The sequence below is a fragment of the Oncorhynchus masou genome, chromosome 29 (assembly GCF_036934945.1).
Source record: "Oncorhynchus masou masou isolate Uvic2021 chromosome 29, UVic_Omas_1.1, whole genome shotgun sequence".
Classification (NCBI taxonomy): Eukaryota; Metazoa; Chordata; class Actinopteri; order Salmoniformes; family Salmonidae; genus Oncorhynchus; species Oncorhynchus masou.
In genome coordinates this window covers 29137505-29155838 of record NC_088240.1, presented here as the reverse complement: position 1 = coordinate 29155838, position 18334 = coordinate 29137505, and the positions used below count along the sequence as shown (strand labels likewise).

The following is an 18334-nucleotide window of genomic DNA, read 5'->3' as shown; positions in this document are numbered from 1 at the left end:
TTCGATCCAGCAACCTTTCGGTTACTGGCTCGAACCACTAGGCTATTTGGTGTCATTGTTATAACAGTAACGTTATATTATGCTATTATATTGTATTTATATTATGTCTTCTGTATTGAAAAAATATATGAATATAAATAAAAGATGTCCATATGCACAAAAAGCGTATTTCTCTCAAATGTTGTGCACACATTTGTTTACCTCCCTGTTAGTAAACATTTCTCCTTTGCCAAGATAATCCATCCACCTGACAGGTGTGGCATATCAAGATTCTGATTAAACAGCATGATCATTACACAAGTGCATCTTGTGCAGGGGACAATAGCGGGCTAATCTAAAATGTGCAGTTTTCTCATACAACACAATGCCACAGATGTTTCAAGTTTTGAAGGAGCATGCAATTGGCATGCTGACTGAAGGAATATCCACCAAAGCTGTTGCCAGATAACTGAATGCTCATTTCTCTATGATAAGCCACCTCCAACATTGTTTTAAAATATTTGGCAGTAGGTCCAACCGGCCTAACAACCACCGACCACGTGCATGGCGTCGTGTGGGTGAGCAGCTTGCTTATGTCAATGTTGTGAACAGAGTTTTTTAAGGTATCTGTGACCAACAGATGCATATCTGTATTTGCAGTCATGTAAAATCCATAGATTAGGGCCTAATGCATTTATTTCAATTGACTGATTTCCTTGTATGAACTGTAACTCAGTAAAAAAAATGTTTTAAACTGTACGCTTATATTTTTGTTAAGTATAGAATAATAATTAATCATTGTGATCTTCCAAGACATTAATTCAGCTTTTATCTAAACTTTACTGAACAAGCACCATTGTGAGAACTTACAGAGTGCGTCCGTACTGAACAAACAATTGAAACACACCTAGCCTACTCTTTTTCCTGTACAAAATTTGGTGATGCAGAAACGAGAGACCACAAAATCTAAGAACATTTGGCCAACAAAACATTTCTGGTTGGTCTCAAGGAATGTAAAACCATTAAGAAAGGAGACTTTCAAAACGGTATTGAGTTAAGAAGCAGCAAAACAGGCTACATTGGTTCCTTCTTTAAAAGTTGCAGCGAATTGCGGTGCAGCTTGCATGGTGCCGCAGAAATCTATGGCACGTTATTTAAGTGTGAACCACTGGTACCATTAATGCTAGTTAGTGCTAGTTTGACCACCAGAGGGCATCTTTGAGAAGCATTTGGTAGCCTTCAATAATGGCTGTACTAAAGATTTGCAAGCACACGCGAGATCGGAGTTCAATTCCCCAACGGGGAGGAAGGAGTAGGATGTCTTTGTAAATAAGAATTTGTTCTTAACCTCTTACACTTATGGTGGCGCTATTTCATTTTTGGAAGAAAAACGTTCCCGTTTTAAACAAGATATTTTGTCACAAAAAGATGCTCGACTATGCATATAATTGCTACTGTTCGAAAGAAAACACTCTGACGTGTCCAGAAATACAAATATCTTCTCTGTGCGTGCCCTTTAACGTGAGCTTCAGGCAAAACCAAGATGACTTGGCATCCAGGAAATGACAAGGATTTTTGAGGCTCTGTCTTTCATGATCTCCTTATATGGCTGTGAACGCAAGAGGAATGAGTCTGCCCTTTCTGTCGTTTCCCCAAGGTGTCTGCAGCATTGTGACGTATTTGTAGGCAGATCGTTGGAAGATTGACCATAAGAGACCACATTTACCACGTGTCCGCCCGGTGTCCTGCGCCGAAATTGGTGCGCAAAAGTCACCTGCCAGTATTTTTCCATGGGGCACAGAGAGAGAAGCAAGCTTCCACGAACTGCATGTCAATGAAGAGATATGTGAAAAAACACCTTGAGGATTGATTCCAAACAACGTTTGCCATGTTTCGGTCGATATTATGTAGTTAATCCGGAAAAAGTTTCACGTTGTAGGTGACTGCATTTTCGGTTCGTTTCGGTAGCCAGGCGCAATGTAGAAAACGGAACGATTTCTCCTACACACAGACGCTTTCAGGAAACACTGCGCATTTGGTATGTGGCTGGGAGTCTCCTCATTGAAAACATCAGAAGCTCTTCAAAGGTAAATTATTTTATTTATTTGGTTATCTGGCTTTTGTGAAAATGTTGCGTGCTACATGCTACACAAAATGCTATGCTAGCTTTGCATACTCTTACACAAATTAGTCAATTTCTATGGTTCAAAAGCATATTTTGAAAATCTGAGATGACAGTGTTGTTAAGAAAAGGCTAAGCTTGAGAGCAAACGCATTATTTTAATTTTATTTGCGATTTTCAGAAATCGTTAACGTTGCGTTATGCTAATGAGCCTGAGGCTTAGTCACAATCCCGGATCCGGGATGGGGAGTTTCAAGAGGTTAACTGATTCCATATGTGTTATTTCATACTTGTGATGTCTTCACTTCTATTCTTCAATGTAGAAAATAGCAAAAATAAAGTAAAACCCTGGAATGAGTAGGTGTGTCCAAATCTTTGACTGGTACTTAATTTGATTAATATTATGGCGTTTTTATTCCAAGGAAAATGAAAAACCCTCTGGGTTTCCATTAGGATGGAATGGAAAATATGTCACTGTCCAACGTGATGGTCGGGAGTACAGTACTGGTCTATTTAGCTAAAGAATCCAGTGTCCTGCGGGAGAACGGGGTTCAATTCACCAACAGGGAAGGAAGGAGTGGGGTGTCCTTGTAAATAAGTATTTTTCCTTAACTGACTTGCCTAGTTAAATAAAGGCTACATTAACAGCATAACATTTCAACACTCTAATTTTCAAATTATAGTCTAACTAATACCCAAACAGAGATTCAGTGAAAATAAAAATTTCATTGATTTATCAAAACCAGTCCCCATGCTTGTCTCAGAGCAGCATGAAACGGTGCTAAAATAGTTGTAGGCTTTTGCTTCAAATACTATTGCTTCCAACTTCATTATGCAATTTTTTTTAAATAACACCTACACCACATTACTCAACACTAGTGATACTCATGTCGCCTACGGTAGGCCTACAGTATATGAAAAAACATGACGTGACTCTCCGCCAATAATTACATATAGAGGATTCTAAATTAAAAATGCATTTTGCACTGCGGGAGCCCCCATCCACTCCGGAGCCCCCACCCACAAAGTATCAAAATACAGAGAGGTGTTGGGTAAAGGTATATTGTCCTACAAACAGCCCATAATGGGCTATTATTATACTGTACATGGGGTCCAGGTCAGGAAAACCAAAACATTCCTTTATTAAATGCGGAAGACACATTTAAGTTGTGCAGCTGACTAGGTATCCCCCTTTACCTATACGATTTTAGGATGGTAGCTGAATAGTAAAAAAAACATCTCATTGGCCAAAACTCAACAGCGCGTCCCTAGGCAGAATGTTCTTTGATTGAAACAAAATACAGGAAGGCTATATAGTTTGTGAACCATCTACTCTAATTTTCTCACAAAACAGTAATTCAAGAAGATCTACTGTAAATGCATATTCCCATGAAACTAATTGAGTAAAAATTATTGGCTGCAGCTTGGTGTCACGCCCTGGTCGAAGTATATTATGTTTGTCTTCATTTATTTGGTCAGGCCAAGGTGTGACATGGGTTTTTGTGGTGTATTTTGTCTTGGGGGTGTATAGCATAGTCTATGGCTGCATGAGGCGGTTCTCAATCAGTGTCAGGTGATTATCGTTGTCTCTGATTGGATACCATATTTAGGCAGCCATATTCTTTGAGTATTTCGTGGGTGATTGTTCCTGTCTCTGTGTAGTTTCACCAGATAGGCTCGGTCACTTTGGTTTTTCTTTTTACTTGTTTTGGAAGAGAAGAGAACGAGCGCCATTCTCCTTGCGGAGATGGTGCTAAATACATCAACACGGTCGGTCCCTGGGATTGGGCTGGCAAACGCTTCGTTTTGCTTGGAAGGAGAAGGAGTTGGAGCCTTTAGGATGGGAATCTTTTGGAAGGATAATATTGATGGGGATTCTAAAGCTGACGGTGAAGGACGTGTTTGGTTTCCAAGGCAACTCGTTGGAGGGAGCATACGACGTGGCACTATATACAGAGGAAAAACAAGATGATATCCTGAGAAGGGCAAGAGCAGTGGGAGGTGAGAGGCCGATGTGCCACTACGAAATAACAAGCCTGGCGAAGAATAACTTTAGGGTTGTAACTGTCAACATTTACAACCCTTACGTTAAGGACGAAGAGGTGAGGGCTTTTCTGGGGAGATACATGGTTAACGTCTCCTCAGCAAGGCACCTCAAAGACTCCCTTGGGTTTTGGAATGGGAGGAGAGGCTTCCAGGCCCTCCTCAGAGAGGACCCAAAGGGACATGGTGGCTACCTCCATCCTCCTGCTATGTTCTCCCTAGGGGCTGACAGGGGGACGTTGTTTTATGCACGTCAGCCCCCATTTTGCAGGCGTTGTATGGCCTACGGTCACATATTCGCCTCGTGCAGTACAAGAAAATGCAGATTTTGTGCATCTGAGGATCACGAGGCGAGGGATTGTGACAAGCCTAAGACGTGCCATGGGTGTGGCTCGTCAGCACACCTGTGGCGGGGGTGCCCGGCCCGTCAAAGGTCATATGCGTCTGCGGCTGGGGGGGAGCAGGAGCGGGGGATGGGAGATCCGCAACTCTAAAGGCGCAGCTCAGGGAGTTGCAGGAGCGGAAGGCTCGAGCTTTCCTGGAGCGTGCGCATAGTGGCTTTCTAGAACATAATGAGACTTGTTCTGCTATGTTCTTTAAGTTGGTTAGGGCAAGACAGAGTAGGAAGGTAATGCATGGTGTTAGGGAAGAAAATGGTAGTATAGTTAGAGAACCAGAGGATATGGTCAGGGTGACAACTGATCATTTCCAAGGTTTATTTAAGGAAAGGGAAATAGATGTAGAGCATGGAAATGTGTTTTTAGAACACTTGTCCAGGCGGTTGCCGGAGGACATTAGAGAAGTGATGGAGGCCCAGATCTCACTAGAAGAGGTTGAGAGCGCTCTTAGGAGGATGGGAAAAGGGAAGGTGCCTGGGATGGATGGGCTGCCGGCTGAGTTTTATCTCAAGTTTTGGGGTATACTTGGACCAGTGGTCCTCGAAGTCTTGAAGGCCATACTTGAGACGGGGGTCCCGGGGGATCAATGGCTGTTGGTGTGCTGTCACTTTTATATAAGAAGGGGGAAGTAACAGAACTTGGCAACTGGCGGCCGTTGACCATGCTGTGTGTAGATTACAAGCTACTTGCAAAGGTTTTAGCAGACCGGTTGCGCACAGCCCTTCCCTACGTTGTTCATGAGGATCAGACGTGCGGGGTAGAGGGCCGCTCTATTAGATGGAACCTACAGTTAATCAGGGACTCCATCGCTTGGGTTGAAGATAGAGGACTGCCTTTTATGGTAGCAGCGCTAGATCAGGCGAAAGCCTTCGATCGCGTGAATAGATCCTTTTTATTCAGAGTGTTAGGTCGATTAGGATTTGGGGAGAAGTTTATAGGATGGATTCATACATTATATGTCGGAGCGGGGTGCCGAGTTAGTGTAAATAGTCACTTGGGTGACGTTTTTGACCTCTCGTCTGGGGTCAGGCAGGGGTGCCCACTCTCGGCTCTCCTCTTCGTTCTGTGCATGGAGCCTCTGGGGGCTGCCATTAGGGCAGACACAGGGGTGGAAGGTTTGCTGATCCCTGGAAGTGGTGGGCTGCGTGTTAAGATGACACAGTACGCTGTCGACACTTCCTTGCTGTTGTGCAAGGACTCGTGCCTGACAAGGTCCCTTGCCATCTTTGTGGATTTCACCCGCGCGTCGGGAGCAGTTCTGAACCATGCAAAGTCTTCCGTCAAGTTTTTCGGAAGATGGCGCGGTAGAACGGATGTGCCTGGGGGGTTATCTCTCTGTGAGGGGGCCCTGAGGATTCTCGGGGTCCATTTTGAGACCTCCGGCTCAGCGACACTAAACTGGAACATGCGTATCGCAGCGGTACAGAGGAAGCTAGCAATGTGGAAAGCTAGGTATTTGTCTTTTATGGGCAAAGTCCTGGTCCTAAAGGTGGATGTGTTGCCGTCTCTTTTGTATTTGGCATACATCTACCCATTGCCAGCTTGTCTGAGGAGGCCTCTAGTGAGGCTTGTGTTTCAGTTTATGTGGAGTGGCAGGTGCGAGTGCGTCGCCAGGGCACGCATGATCTGTCCCATCGGGGAGGGAGGTAGGGGGGTACCACATTTCCCCCTCAAGCTGGACACAATTTTTGATTCTTTCTTGTTAACGGAGCTTGCTCAGCCAGTGATACACCCGTCCGGTTACCTCCTGCGGGTATTTTTCTCGTATCAGGCGAGAAGCATAATGGTGTGGTCTAACACGGGTCCTTGGGCGGAACAGCTGCCGTGGAACTTTGGTCATGCGGCCAAGTGGCTGCGTGCGCACCCTGAGGTTGAAGTTGCCCAAGTAGGTTTAGATCATAGGCACCTGTACGAGGAGGTCAGAAAGGCAGGGAGTCCGGCGCCTGTAGTGGGCATCTCAGAAGTGGTCTGGGAGGGAGTGCAGGCGCGGGGTCTGGACAACAGGCTCAAGGACCTGAATTGGTTGAGCCTTCATAAGTGTTTTCCGGTACGTTCCATCTTGTACCGGTATAGTTTGGTGCAATCCCCCACCTGTCCAAGATCCTCTTGTGGCAGGGAGGAGACTGTGCGCCATGTCTTTTGGGACTGTGCCTTTGCCGGAGTAGTATGGGCTAGGGCACGGGTGTTGTTAGGTTTGGTAAAGGGGGATTTTGTATTGACGTGGGCCAGGTTAGAGAGGGGTGTAGGGAGAGCGAGAGGGACGGATAGGGACAGGTTTCTGCTCTGGCTTCTCATGAGTCTCTTTAAACGGGGGCTGTGGGAAGCAAGGCAGAACGTGGTGAAGACAGGGAGAGATTGGGGGGTGGAAGGGATAGTGAGGAGGGTGGAAGGACATTTGAGGGGGAGGATGAAGAGGAAGGAGAGGAAGTGGGGGCAGCATGCTGCTCAGGAGAGGTAGAAGGGGGGTTTAGGGCTGGGTGTCATTTAGATTTGTAAGAGGATAGATTAGGGACGGGGAGATAGGGAAAGGTGTTTTGTAGGGTGACGGGGAGGGAAGATGCTCCCCTGAGGTTTTGTTTGGGGTTTATGTTTAGTTTAATTAGTTTAATTAAAATACAATTTTTTGAGTATGTATGTAAATTATGAGTTGTAAAGAATGAATGGTATTGAAGATAATAAATTATTTTTTATAAAAAAAATAGGCTGTATAGGTTTTCACGTTCCGTTTGTTGTTTTGTATGTCAAGTTATTTCATGTCTCGTTCATTTTCATTAAAGAACATGAGTAACCACCACACTGCATTTTGGTCCGCTTCTCCTTCAACAGACGAATGCCATTACACTTGGACATTTCACTGGTAACGCTCAAAGAATCGTCATTCACAATTGAATAATAATGCCATGGCCTATTTTCAACGACTACTAAAAATCTAAACAATTCTTGAGACAATATGTGTGGGGATAGGCAGACATTGCAATTGGAGGATGCATTCTATGCATATTCTATAATGATATTCACTAGTCTACATACTGTATGTCAATACAAACGTTGAGAAATAATGACGTCATTCCTCTCCGGCACCTACAAAATGTGCACTACACCATGAGCGGTAGGGAGATTTGTGTGTGTGTGTTGGGGGAAGATTTTTTTTTTAAATGTAGGCTACACTGTCCCACTAATGTCCCGCAAAATCATCCTCTTGTCCAGCATTTTGGTATTTTAAATGTGGTCACCCTACCTGCATTTTGCCAGTTGTGTGGTATAAAAAAAATATTCTGCCCATGTCTTCCATCATGTAAATGACATCGAATTGCATGACATTGTTTTGTGGAAATCCTAAAAACATGTCTGCTCAACTGTATTCCACTATCCCTCCCCCCCAGCACCCCCAACTCTAAACATCTTCCCCCTTGTCTGGACCTGATTCATTTATTAATCAATTATTGTGAGGCTGGATATGTGCCACTCTGATCTACAGTATTTGGAGAGATTAAATATCACAACTTGGTAAACAAAGACATCAGTTACCGGAGCTACAGTTCCCTGCATTTGGAATCTATCTACCCACTGAAGACATGCCATACCTAATTATCTAAACTGTATAGTCCCTGGCTGTCTGATGTGTTGAAATATAAGTTTTGTTAACTTTTCCACGGACCCTACAGCACCATAATGAGCAGAATGTGGTTGGTAGTTTTGCGCTGGGCTAAGTAGAGTGATTGTCATCCTCTCTCAACTGTAGAGAGACCATCTGTGTGTTCCTGTATGGTGGATCAGAATCAATGAATATTCATGCCTTTCTCTCATTGCATTAGATCAGTGCACACGCAGCAAGAGAATTGGGACATGTTGTCAGAGACCTAAACATTCTTTTGTTAACTACCGTAAATAGATTCTGTGGATGCAGTAACAATATAATGTGTTTGTAAATTATTTGGATGCATTAAGAAAATGGCTCTGTGGATGAGCAGCGAGCGTTGATTTTCCCTGTATGGTATTTACTTTGAAAAGCATTTTTCAAGTGAATATACTGGACGTGGTCACACCTTTTCCTCTTCAAATGTTGTGATTTTGCTGCACCTCTTTTTCTCATGTTGGTTGAAGCGTTAGGTGACTCCTGTCCTAGTATAATAATACTAGGGCGAAGAGTGCAACCTATTGTGTGCAATGTTGGCTTCATTCCGAAACAAATAGGATTTATCACTCAGGTCTCAGAGGAACAATGTGAAAAGAGCCCAGTTGATTTGGCTGCCATTTTGCTCATGTTGAAAGGGTCACTTATATTTGACTTTGCCTAAATCTTGCATATCCTTAGGGCTGGGGTGAGGTGTCTAAGATATAAGAGACTTAAAAAGATCTCATATGCATTACATGTAATAATGCAGGCCTGAGAGTAGAGACCTTGGCATGGTTACAGGGAATCATCATGGTTTCACTTCTATTGCACCAACAAATCTATTCTTTAAATCTCTTGGGAATGACAGACCATTTTGTAATGGCCACCTTAATTGTGGCATCATCCTGCCTTATGAAGTATAAATGAAAGCTGTTAAGAAGTAATGGCTCAGCGAGGATGGTTCAAGTGCTCTTGGTTGGATATGAGTTCGTATAGAGCTACATGGAGGAACTCTGGGGATCGGTAAGAGATCCTGCCTCGTGTAACAATAAATCTCCTTGTTAAGTGGCTAGTGTTGACGTTATGGTAATTGATACCAATGCAGTTAAGGTGCAATGTGACACATTTACAATGCTGGCTGCTTGGGTCAGATGTATTTTATGTACTCTGGTGGGCTGCTGCCACGCAGATGAGGGTCACCTATATGCCTCATGAATCCTTAAACAGCTGTTTCCTCTCTGCTCTGTGTGTGTGTGTGTGTGTGTGTGTGTGTGTGTGTGTGTGTGTGTGTGTGTGTGTGTGTGTGTGTGTGTGTGTGTGTGTGTGCTCTCACGCCCGTGGTTACACACTGTTATAGGTTTCCGTGTGTGGTTCAGGAGCGTGGCTTTCCCATTGTAGCTCACTGAACATCTGTTGTGTATAAAGAACAATGCCGTCAAGTGTAAACAGAATTTGCATATGCCTTCTATATATTTTACTCTGATGTGCTTCTGTGAATGGTAATCATGTTTTCTGTAGAGGAACAGCGCTGTGGGAAAAGATTATAGAGTATGAAAACAAAATGTCTCCAAACAATGATCATAAAAATAAATGCTTTTATGAGTAATTAGGTATAGTGATTAGTGTTGTGTAATTTATTGTTGATTGTCTGCTCATAGCTCAAGGTTTCAACTGTGCATTCTGAGGGTTTATTATCAAATGCACAATATGGCAATTCAGTTAATCACCTTTGGGTGTTCCTTACAATCTAACACCTATAATTAGGTAATGAACATTAGAGCTGGGAATTGCCAGTGACATCACGATGCAAGACGTACCACGATTGTCACGATTTTATATGTATTGCGATTTGATACTGCAATTTTATTGTGATTTGATGTTGCAAACATCTTGCTCACTATGCCTGCTGCGGAGAGACAGGAGAGAGCATCAGAAAACGAGTTTTCATCAGTCATGGAAATGACTTTTTATAGCTAGGAGAACAAGCTCACTATTTATAGCTAGGATAACAAGCTATAGGATGAAAAATACCAGAGTTTTTGTGCAGGTAGCGCCGACTAGCTCTAGCTAATGCTACAGTGAAAAAAAAGAGTAAAATATCCCAAAATTTGATTGCGATATGTAACTGTACAGTATAGGATTTTTCACCCATTACTAATGAACATAGACAATTATGACATATCATACCATACAGGGCTTGCTAACAGTGACTGTCTTCTCTGTTCCAGGTGCGGGGGACGTGGTGGTGAGATGTCCCCTGAATCACATACAGTGCATAGGGACGAGGAAGTGCATTCACTTCAACAAGCTCTGCAACGGAGCCATAGACTGTGAGGATGGCTTCGATGAAGGAGTTCACTGTAGAGGTAAGAGCTGGTTGTATCTCATTCACGTCCATGAACACTGAATGGACCACATCAACAAGACTGGTATTAGTGAAGCATGTGGTATAGTTATTTTTAGACAGCAGTATGTCTTTCACCAATATGTATGTCTCTCTTTTATAATTTGCCCTCTCTAGTCAAACACTGTGAGCGTGCCAAGGTTACTTCCTATCACCCAGGTAGGTTGTCAGTAACAGAGCCGGTGATTGGCTGGGACCAGCAGGTCACTAGCACCAAGTGTTGTGTTGTACACAGGTTGTTGTTGCTCACAACATTCTAAAGCCGCAACACCAAGCTGCTATAGACACCTGGCTTAATGGGATACTGACAAAGCCCACCCACCGGGCAGTGCTGATTAAGTACTCGTTAGCTGCAGTCAGCTTGGCCGGTACGGACAATACTGTGACCTTTTTTGACCTGGAAGACATACAAGTCACACTGTGTGTCGATTCAAGGTAATGATCTTGGCTTTTGATTCGAGGAAATGCTGAAAACAGTCAAAACGCATCCCATTCACTGGGATTCCACTGGACATTTCATTTGCTGTTCTGTTCAATACAATGTTCTGCTCAGTCTGATGCATTGGCTTGGTGTGTTGGCGGAGAGTAAGACAAAGGAAAGGAATTGCATTAATATTGATCTCAAAGTGGTTGACATTGTAATAGAGCAACTGCGTAAGTGTATTTGTTTTCTTAAACCCTCTTAAAATGTATGATTTTGAATGACTATTACCTCCCAAAGTGATTTCATACAGTATTTGTTGAGTGTGTAGTTTAACTGCTGTACTGTATATAGCCTATAGACAGCTACAGGGCTGTCATTGGCCTGTGAGATCTAAACTCCATGCAGGCCTTAATGCAATAGTGCATTCTAGCCACGTCCTGTCAACCAGCATTTACCTAATCCATTCACTAAGAAGTTGTTTGAAGCCCTGTTAATATTTTTTACGAACAAAAAAATCTATCAATAATTGTAACAGTTGTACTGGCTCTTGTTTTAACTGGCATACTCCTCCTCAAGTTACTCATATCTGGCACCCTGCAGGGATTGACTGGAAGTATATCTGATTTGTGGCCTTTTTAGTGATTCCATGGGATGGAATATTACAAATGCATCTCATTGGGCTGGAGTGGGAGTGACAGTGACCTGTTGGTCTCAGCTCAGGTTGGGACACATATGTTCTACTTCACCATTATGCACATAGAGAGCACTGAGAGCAGAGCAGGCTTGATAGGAGGTAGAACAAACGGAGGAGGAATTGAGGTCACTAAGAGAAGTTAGAGAGAGAACCAGCTGGGTCTATGACAACTTTTCCTGCTACCACCTCCTCCCTTTCTTCTCTTATGAATATACATGGCTAAATCCCAGGAGGGCATAATACCAAGGTACCCATATGGAAAAGCACTAAACCCTTCTCTCTCACCTTCAGAAAACGTGTTTATTTTTAATCACATACTCCACTCGGGGCAGTGCACGCTGGAACTCCTTCTCACAGGACTGCATGCCATGATGAACTTTTTCCACTGAGCCACCTGGCTCTGTTTGCTTAGTACGGTCTGTAAAGTAGCTTGAGGTAACTAACCTCCCTGAAGTCTACAGGTGCAGTGGCGGGGACATAGAGCAAACTGGCAACTGTACTCATATACTGCACATACAGTATAAACATACTGTAACCATAATATCACCACAGCATACTTCACCCACTTACAGTGGTTGCTCATCTAAAAGTTTTGAGATTATGCTGCGGGATTTAGAGATAATTTGTGGGCTATTACGGGCTCTTAGCAGGAAAAAAGACTCTTGCCAACACCTCTCTGTATTTTAATACTTTGTGCAAGGCAATTGATCAGCATAAAAAAATGTGTGAATGGGGCCTCCCGAGTGGCGCAGCGGTCTAACACACTGCATCACAGTGCAAGCTAAATTCCTACAGATGCTGGCTCGATACCAGGGCCGGCTGCGACTGGGAGACCCATGAGGCGACAGTGGGCTTTTGGTTTCTCTCCCTCTAAAAACAGAAATAAATCATTCTAAATAACAAATTGGCTTTATTTACAAATTAGTAAGAACGTCTCACCCCATATTCAAAAATGGCCTTTTTCTCACTCACTTTAGGTAATTTGGAGAGAAAAAATTGTCTCCAAAATATTGTTATTTTTTAAACAAGCCATAGAAAAATGGTTCCAATTTCAGTTTAATCCACCAGAAAAGACAAAGCAAAGAATACAACAAATATTGTAAATAAACTCAAATATACTAATAAATAATAAAAAAAACATTGTTGTCTGTACTAGATTTTCCGTTACTCCTGAAAGCCCTAATCTTCTCACTTAAATGAATAGAGATCCTGGTCATGGTGCTACAGTATGTTGTTATAGCATAATCAAATTGAGGACAATCAGCGATCTGCTGTATACTTATGGCCTATTTATTGTAAGCTGAAAGTCACACCTTTCCAGTACTCCTCATCCCATCCCAAACCCCAGCCTTAACACAGTTACCATTCAAAAACAAGCTGTTTATCTAAAAACAAATGACATTGCGAGCAAAGAGAACAGAGGAAATGAACATCGTTTTTATCAAGCCAGCTACTTTCTATGTTGCTACCCGTTCCAGGGTGTCATGACGTGGCCCTTTCTGGGTGTAGATTGTGCCCTCCCCCTCTCTCTCTCCTAACCCAGGTTTTATTACCTCAGGTCATAAATACCAGGTAGAAACTGCCATGCAGTAGAGAGGGAGAGAGTCTCAGAACAAAGAGCTTCTCTCGCCTAAACTCCTAATCCACAAAATGGGTGAACTGAACAATATTTTTATTTTTGAGAATGTGGGAATGGTCCGTAGGTAATTAAAGAACATTCCTGTCAAAGTTGTTTTATTCTGTGAAATCAGGGAAGGACAGGAGAACTATATAACTGTACCTCTGTGTGTGTATACTTCACAGTGATCAGATTTACATCTAGTTGTTGTATAAAATTAATGAGTAAAGATTAAACTATTTGTGAAATTATGTAATGTGATATTGGCCTTCTAAAAGAGATACTTGTTAAGATGTAAAGTTTTAACTAGTCAGTGGCCACCAAGATTGAACTCTTTGGCCTGAATGCCAAGTGTCACATCTGGAGGAAACCTTGCACCATCCTTACGGTGAAGCATGGTGGCGGCAGCATCATGCTGTGGGGATGTTTTTCAGCATCAGGGACAGGAAGACTAGTCAGGATCGAGGGAAAGGTTAATGGAGCAAAGTACCGAGAGATCCTTGATGAAAACCTGCTCCAGAGCACTCAGGACCTCAGACTGGAGCGAAGGTTCACCTTGCAATATGTGCTTAGGACAACGACCCTAAGCACACAGCTAAGACCATGCAGGAGTGGCTTCAGGACAAGTCTCTGAATGTCCTTGAGTGGCCCAGCCAGAGCCTGGACTTGAACCCATTCGAACATCTCCGGAGAGACCTTAAAATAACAAAGGGAAACCCAGCAATGAGCTGCCCAGTGAGGCGAGCCTACCAGACAAACTAAATGCCTTCTATGCTTGCGTTGAGGCAAGCAACGCTGAACCATGCATGAGAGCACCAGCTGTTCTGGATGACTGTGATCAAGCTCTCTGTAGCCGATGAGAGTAAGACCTTTAAACAGGTTAAAATTCACAAGGCCGCAGGACCATGTTGATTACCAAGACGCGTACTCAGAGCATGCTGTCACACCCTGACCATAGTTTGCTTTATATGTTTATATGTTTTGTTTGGTCAGGGTGTGATCTGAGTGGGCATTCTATGTTGTGTGTCTAGTTTGTCTGTCCCCGGTTCGCCTGCATAGCCCAGTGCGGGCTATTCCGCCGCACTGGCAGAGCGACCGGGAGTATTCAACCAGGTAAGGTTGGGCAGGCTCGGTGCTCAAGAGCTCCAGTGCGCCTGCACGGTCCGGTCTACCCAGTACCACCTCCACGCACCGGCCCTCCGGTGGCAGCTCCCCGCACCAGGCTTCCTGTGCGTGTCCTCGGCCACCAGTGCTAGCACCACGCATCAGGCCTACAGTGCGCCTCGCCTCTCCAGCGCTGCCAGAGCCATCCTCCTCTCCTGCACTGCCGGAGTCTCCCGCCTGTTTAGCGCTGCCAGAGCTTCCTCCTCTACAGCGCTGCTGGAGTCTCCTGCCTGTTCAGCGCAGCCAGAGCTGCCAGTCTGCATGGAGCAGCCAGAGCTGCCAGTCTGTATGGAGCAGCCAGAGCTGCCAGTCTGCATGGAGCAGCCAGAGCGGCCAGTCTGCATGGAGCTACCAGAGCTGCCAGTCTGCATGGAGCAGCCAGAGCTGCCAGTCTGCAAGGAGCTGCCAGTCTGCAAGGAGCTGCCAGTCTGCAAGGAGCTGCCAGAGCTGCCAGTCTGCATGGAGCAGCCAGAGCTGCCAGTCTGCAAGAAGCCGCCAGAGCTGCCAGTCTGCAAGAAGCCGCCAGAGCAGCTAGTCTGCAAGAAGCCGCCAGAGCAGCCAGTCTGCAAGAAGCCGCCAGAGCAGCCAGTCTGCAAGAAGCCGCCAGAGCTGCCAGTCTGCATGGAGCAGCCAGAGCCGTCAGTCAGCATGGAGCAGCCAGAGCCGCCAGTCAGCATGGAGCAGCCAGAGCTGCCAGTCAGCATGGAGCAGACAGAGCCGTCAGTCTGCCAGGATACTCCAGTCAGCCAGACTCTTCCAGATCCGCCAGTCAGCCAGGATCTTCCAGATCCGCCGGTCAGCCAGGATCCGCCGGTCAGCCAGGATCCGCCAGTCAGCCAGTCAGCCAGACTTCCACATCCGCCAGTCAGCCAGACTCTTCCAGATCCGCTAGTCAGCCAGGATCTGCCAGAACCGCCAGTCAGCCAGACTCTTCCAGATCCGCCAGTCAGCCAGGATCTGCCAGAACCGCCAGCCAGCCAGGATCTGCCAGAGCCTTCCTCCTCTCCTGTGCTGCCGGAGTCTCCCGCCTGTCCGGTGCTGCTGCCGGAGTCTGAAGAGCCCCTCTGTCCCGAGCTGCCCCTCTGTCCCGAGCTGCCCCTCTGTCCCAAGCTGCCCCTCTGTCCCGAGCTGCCCCTCAGTCCAGTGGGGTGATATAGTAGGGTCGCCGTAGTTACGAGGCCAAGGAAGCGGACAAGGTGGCGGACAAAGACTTTGGTGAAGTGGGGGCCACGTCCAGCACCAGAGCCGCCACCGCAGACAGATGCCCACCCAGACCCTCCCCAATAGGTTCAGGTTTTGCGGCCGGAGTCCGCACCTTGGGGAGGGGGGGGTACTGTCACACCCTGACCATAGTTTGCTTAGTATGTTTATATGTTTTGTTTGGTCAGGGTGTGATCTGAGTGGGCATTCTATGTTGTGTGTCTAGTTTGTCTGTTTCTGTGTTTGGCCTGATATGGTTCTCAATCAGAGGCAGGTGTTAGTCATTGTCTCTGATTTGGAACCATTTTTAGGTAGCCTGTTTGGTGTTGGGTTTTGTTGGGTGATTGTCCTTTTGTGCTTTTGTTCCTTTTCCTGTCCTTATGTCTGTTGTGTGTTAGTTTGCACCAGTATTAGGCTGTTTCAGTTTTCGTTTCGTTTATTGTTTTTTGTATTGATTCGAGTTTCTTCAGTTTCATTAAACATGGATCGCAATGGCCACGCCACATTTTGGTCTGACTCTCTTTCACCTACAGAAAACCGTGACACATGCGTTGAACATCAAGCAAGTGTTTTCTATGACATTTTCAACCTCCCTGACCCAGTCTGTAATACCCACATGTTTCAAGCAGACCACCGTAGTCTCTGTCCCAGGAACACAAAGATAACGTGTCCAAATAACTTTTTTAGCACTCACATCTGTCGCCATGAAATGCTTTGAAAAGCTGGTCATGGCTCACATCAACACCATCATGCCAGACACCCTGTACCCACTCCAATTCCCATACCACACCAACAGATCCACAAATTAGGCAATGTGTATTGCACTCCACACTGCCCTTTCCCCACTGGACAAAAGAAACACCTACGTGAGAGTGCTGTTCATTGACTACAACAATTACTAAGTTAAAGACCCTGGGATTTAACACCTCCCCCTGCAAATGGATACAGGACTTTCTGATGGGCTGACCCCAGGTGGTGAGGATAAGCAACAACACATCCGCCACGCTGACCCTCAACACGGGGGCCCCTCAGGGGTGAGTGCTTAGCCCCCTCCTGTACTCCCCATGACTGCGTGGCCACACACTACTCCAACACCATCATTAAGGTACTAGGTCTGATCCTCAACAACGATGAGAGAGCCTACAGGGAGGAGGTCAGACCTGGCAACCTCTCCCTCAATGTCACTAAATGTATTTATAAAGCCCCTTTTACATCAACAGATGTCACAAACTGCTTATACAGAAACCCAGCCTAAAACCCCAAACAACGCAGATGTAGAAGGTTGGTATGGCAACTGCTCGACATCCGACCGCAAGATGCTAGTGTGTACACCCAGTACATCACTGGGGCTGTGCTGCCTGTCATCCAGGATTTTTGGTGTCAGAGGAAGGCCCTAAAAATCAAAGACTCCAGCCACCCAAGTCACAGTCTGCTCTCTCTGCTACCGCACTGCAAGCGGTACCGTAGAATCAAATCTGGGACCAAATGGCTCCTGAACAGCTTCTACCCCAAAACCATAAGACTACTGAACAGTTAATTAATTGGCTATGCAGACTTGGTGCTACAGACTGTTCAACCTCTACCTACATGTACTGGTACTCATTGTATATAGCCTCAATATAGTTATTTTATTGTGTTACTTAAAAAAAAATGTTTTTGTTAATTTCCTTACAGAATTGTTTGGAAAGGGCTCGTAAGTAAGTCTACACTTGTTGTGTTCGGCGCGTGTGACATATAAAATTTTATTTGACAGCCTTCCAGCTGATGGGGTTTTAGGCTGGGTTTCTGTATAAGCAATTTGTGACATCTGCTGATGTGCAAAGAGCGTTATAAAATACATTTGATTTGTTTTCATGGCGAAACTCAAGTTGCGCTGCATTTTTTCTGCCTCATGCACCAATTAATGTTGTTACTCCTATGACCAGAGAAAGTGAAATATTCCTCGATTTTAAACAAGTCACAAGCCGCTAATAATAACTACGCAAGCCTATCGGAACACTTTGCTATACTCATTCATTGCATTGGCAGTGCTGTTTGTAGCATGAGTGGAAGTAGAGAGAACGTGCATTTTATGGATTATACAAGTGTTGAACAAAGTGTTTACAGTGCTGAATAACAAATTAAACATGAACTTACTCATAAAAACAGCAGCTCTTTGCTGTATTCGTTGAGTCTCTCTCAAGTCAAGGTTTTAAAAGTATTGAAATCTAACTGTATCTACTTTGCTGTGCGTTCGAGGCTTCTTTATACAGTCTATGGCTCGAGGAAACTATGCAGACATTATTGGTTCTGAAGAAATGTAAATAATTGTGATGTTAAGGTACAGTAAGCTTGTAGTACTGTACAAAGCAAATGAGAGAGGCATACCATACAGACTGATGAGAGCACTAATAATTACCACTGAACCTGAACAGATTTCATTGGACGTCTAATGTTCTCCTGAACCAGTCACATTTATGGAAACATCCTGAATGGTCTCTTGTTACAGAAATACAACTGCAATAATAAGACTCCAGATGTCTTAAAACATTACAGTGATGAGGTGGAGCTGCCTGAGGCCTTAAACACTGCACTGTTTTGACAGGCGCATCTCTGTTTGATCCACAGAATATGGACCTCTCTCTGGAGTGTGGGGGTAAACTGTACTTTTATCCTAAAAGAAACACTACGCT

The 18334-nt window shown here is 44.7% G+C and overlaps 1 protein-coding gene across 1 annotated transcript in view; it reads left to right on the top strand.

Moving 5' to 3' along the window:
• Positions 1–18334, top strand: part of LOC135519549 (low-density lipoprotein receptor-related protein 1B-like) — an 82890-nt gene that overhangs the window by 37313 nt on the left and 27243 nt on the right. The window contains exon 3 of the mRNA XM_064944783.1: positions 10387–10524. Within this exon, the coding sequence (XP_064800855.1) occupies positions 10387–10524 (138 nt within the window). The remainder of the gene's footprint in view (positions 1–10386; positions 10525–18334) is intronic.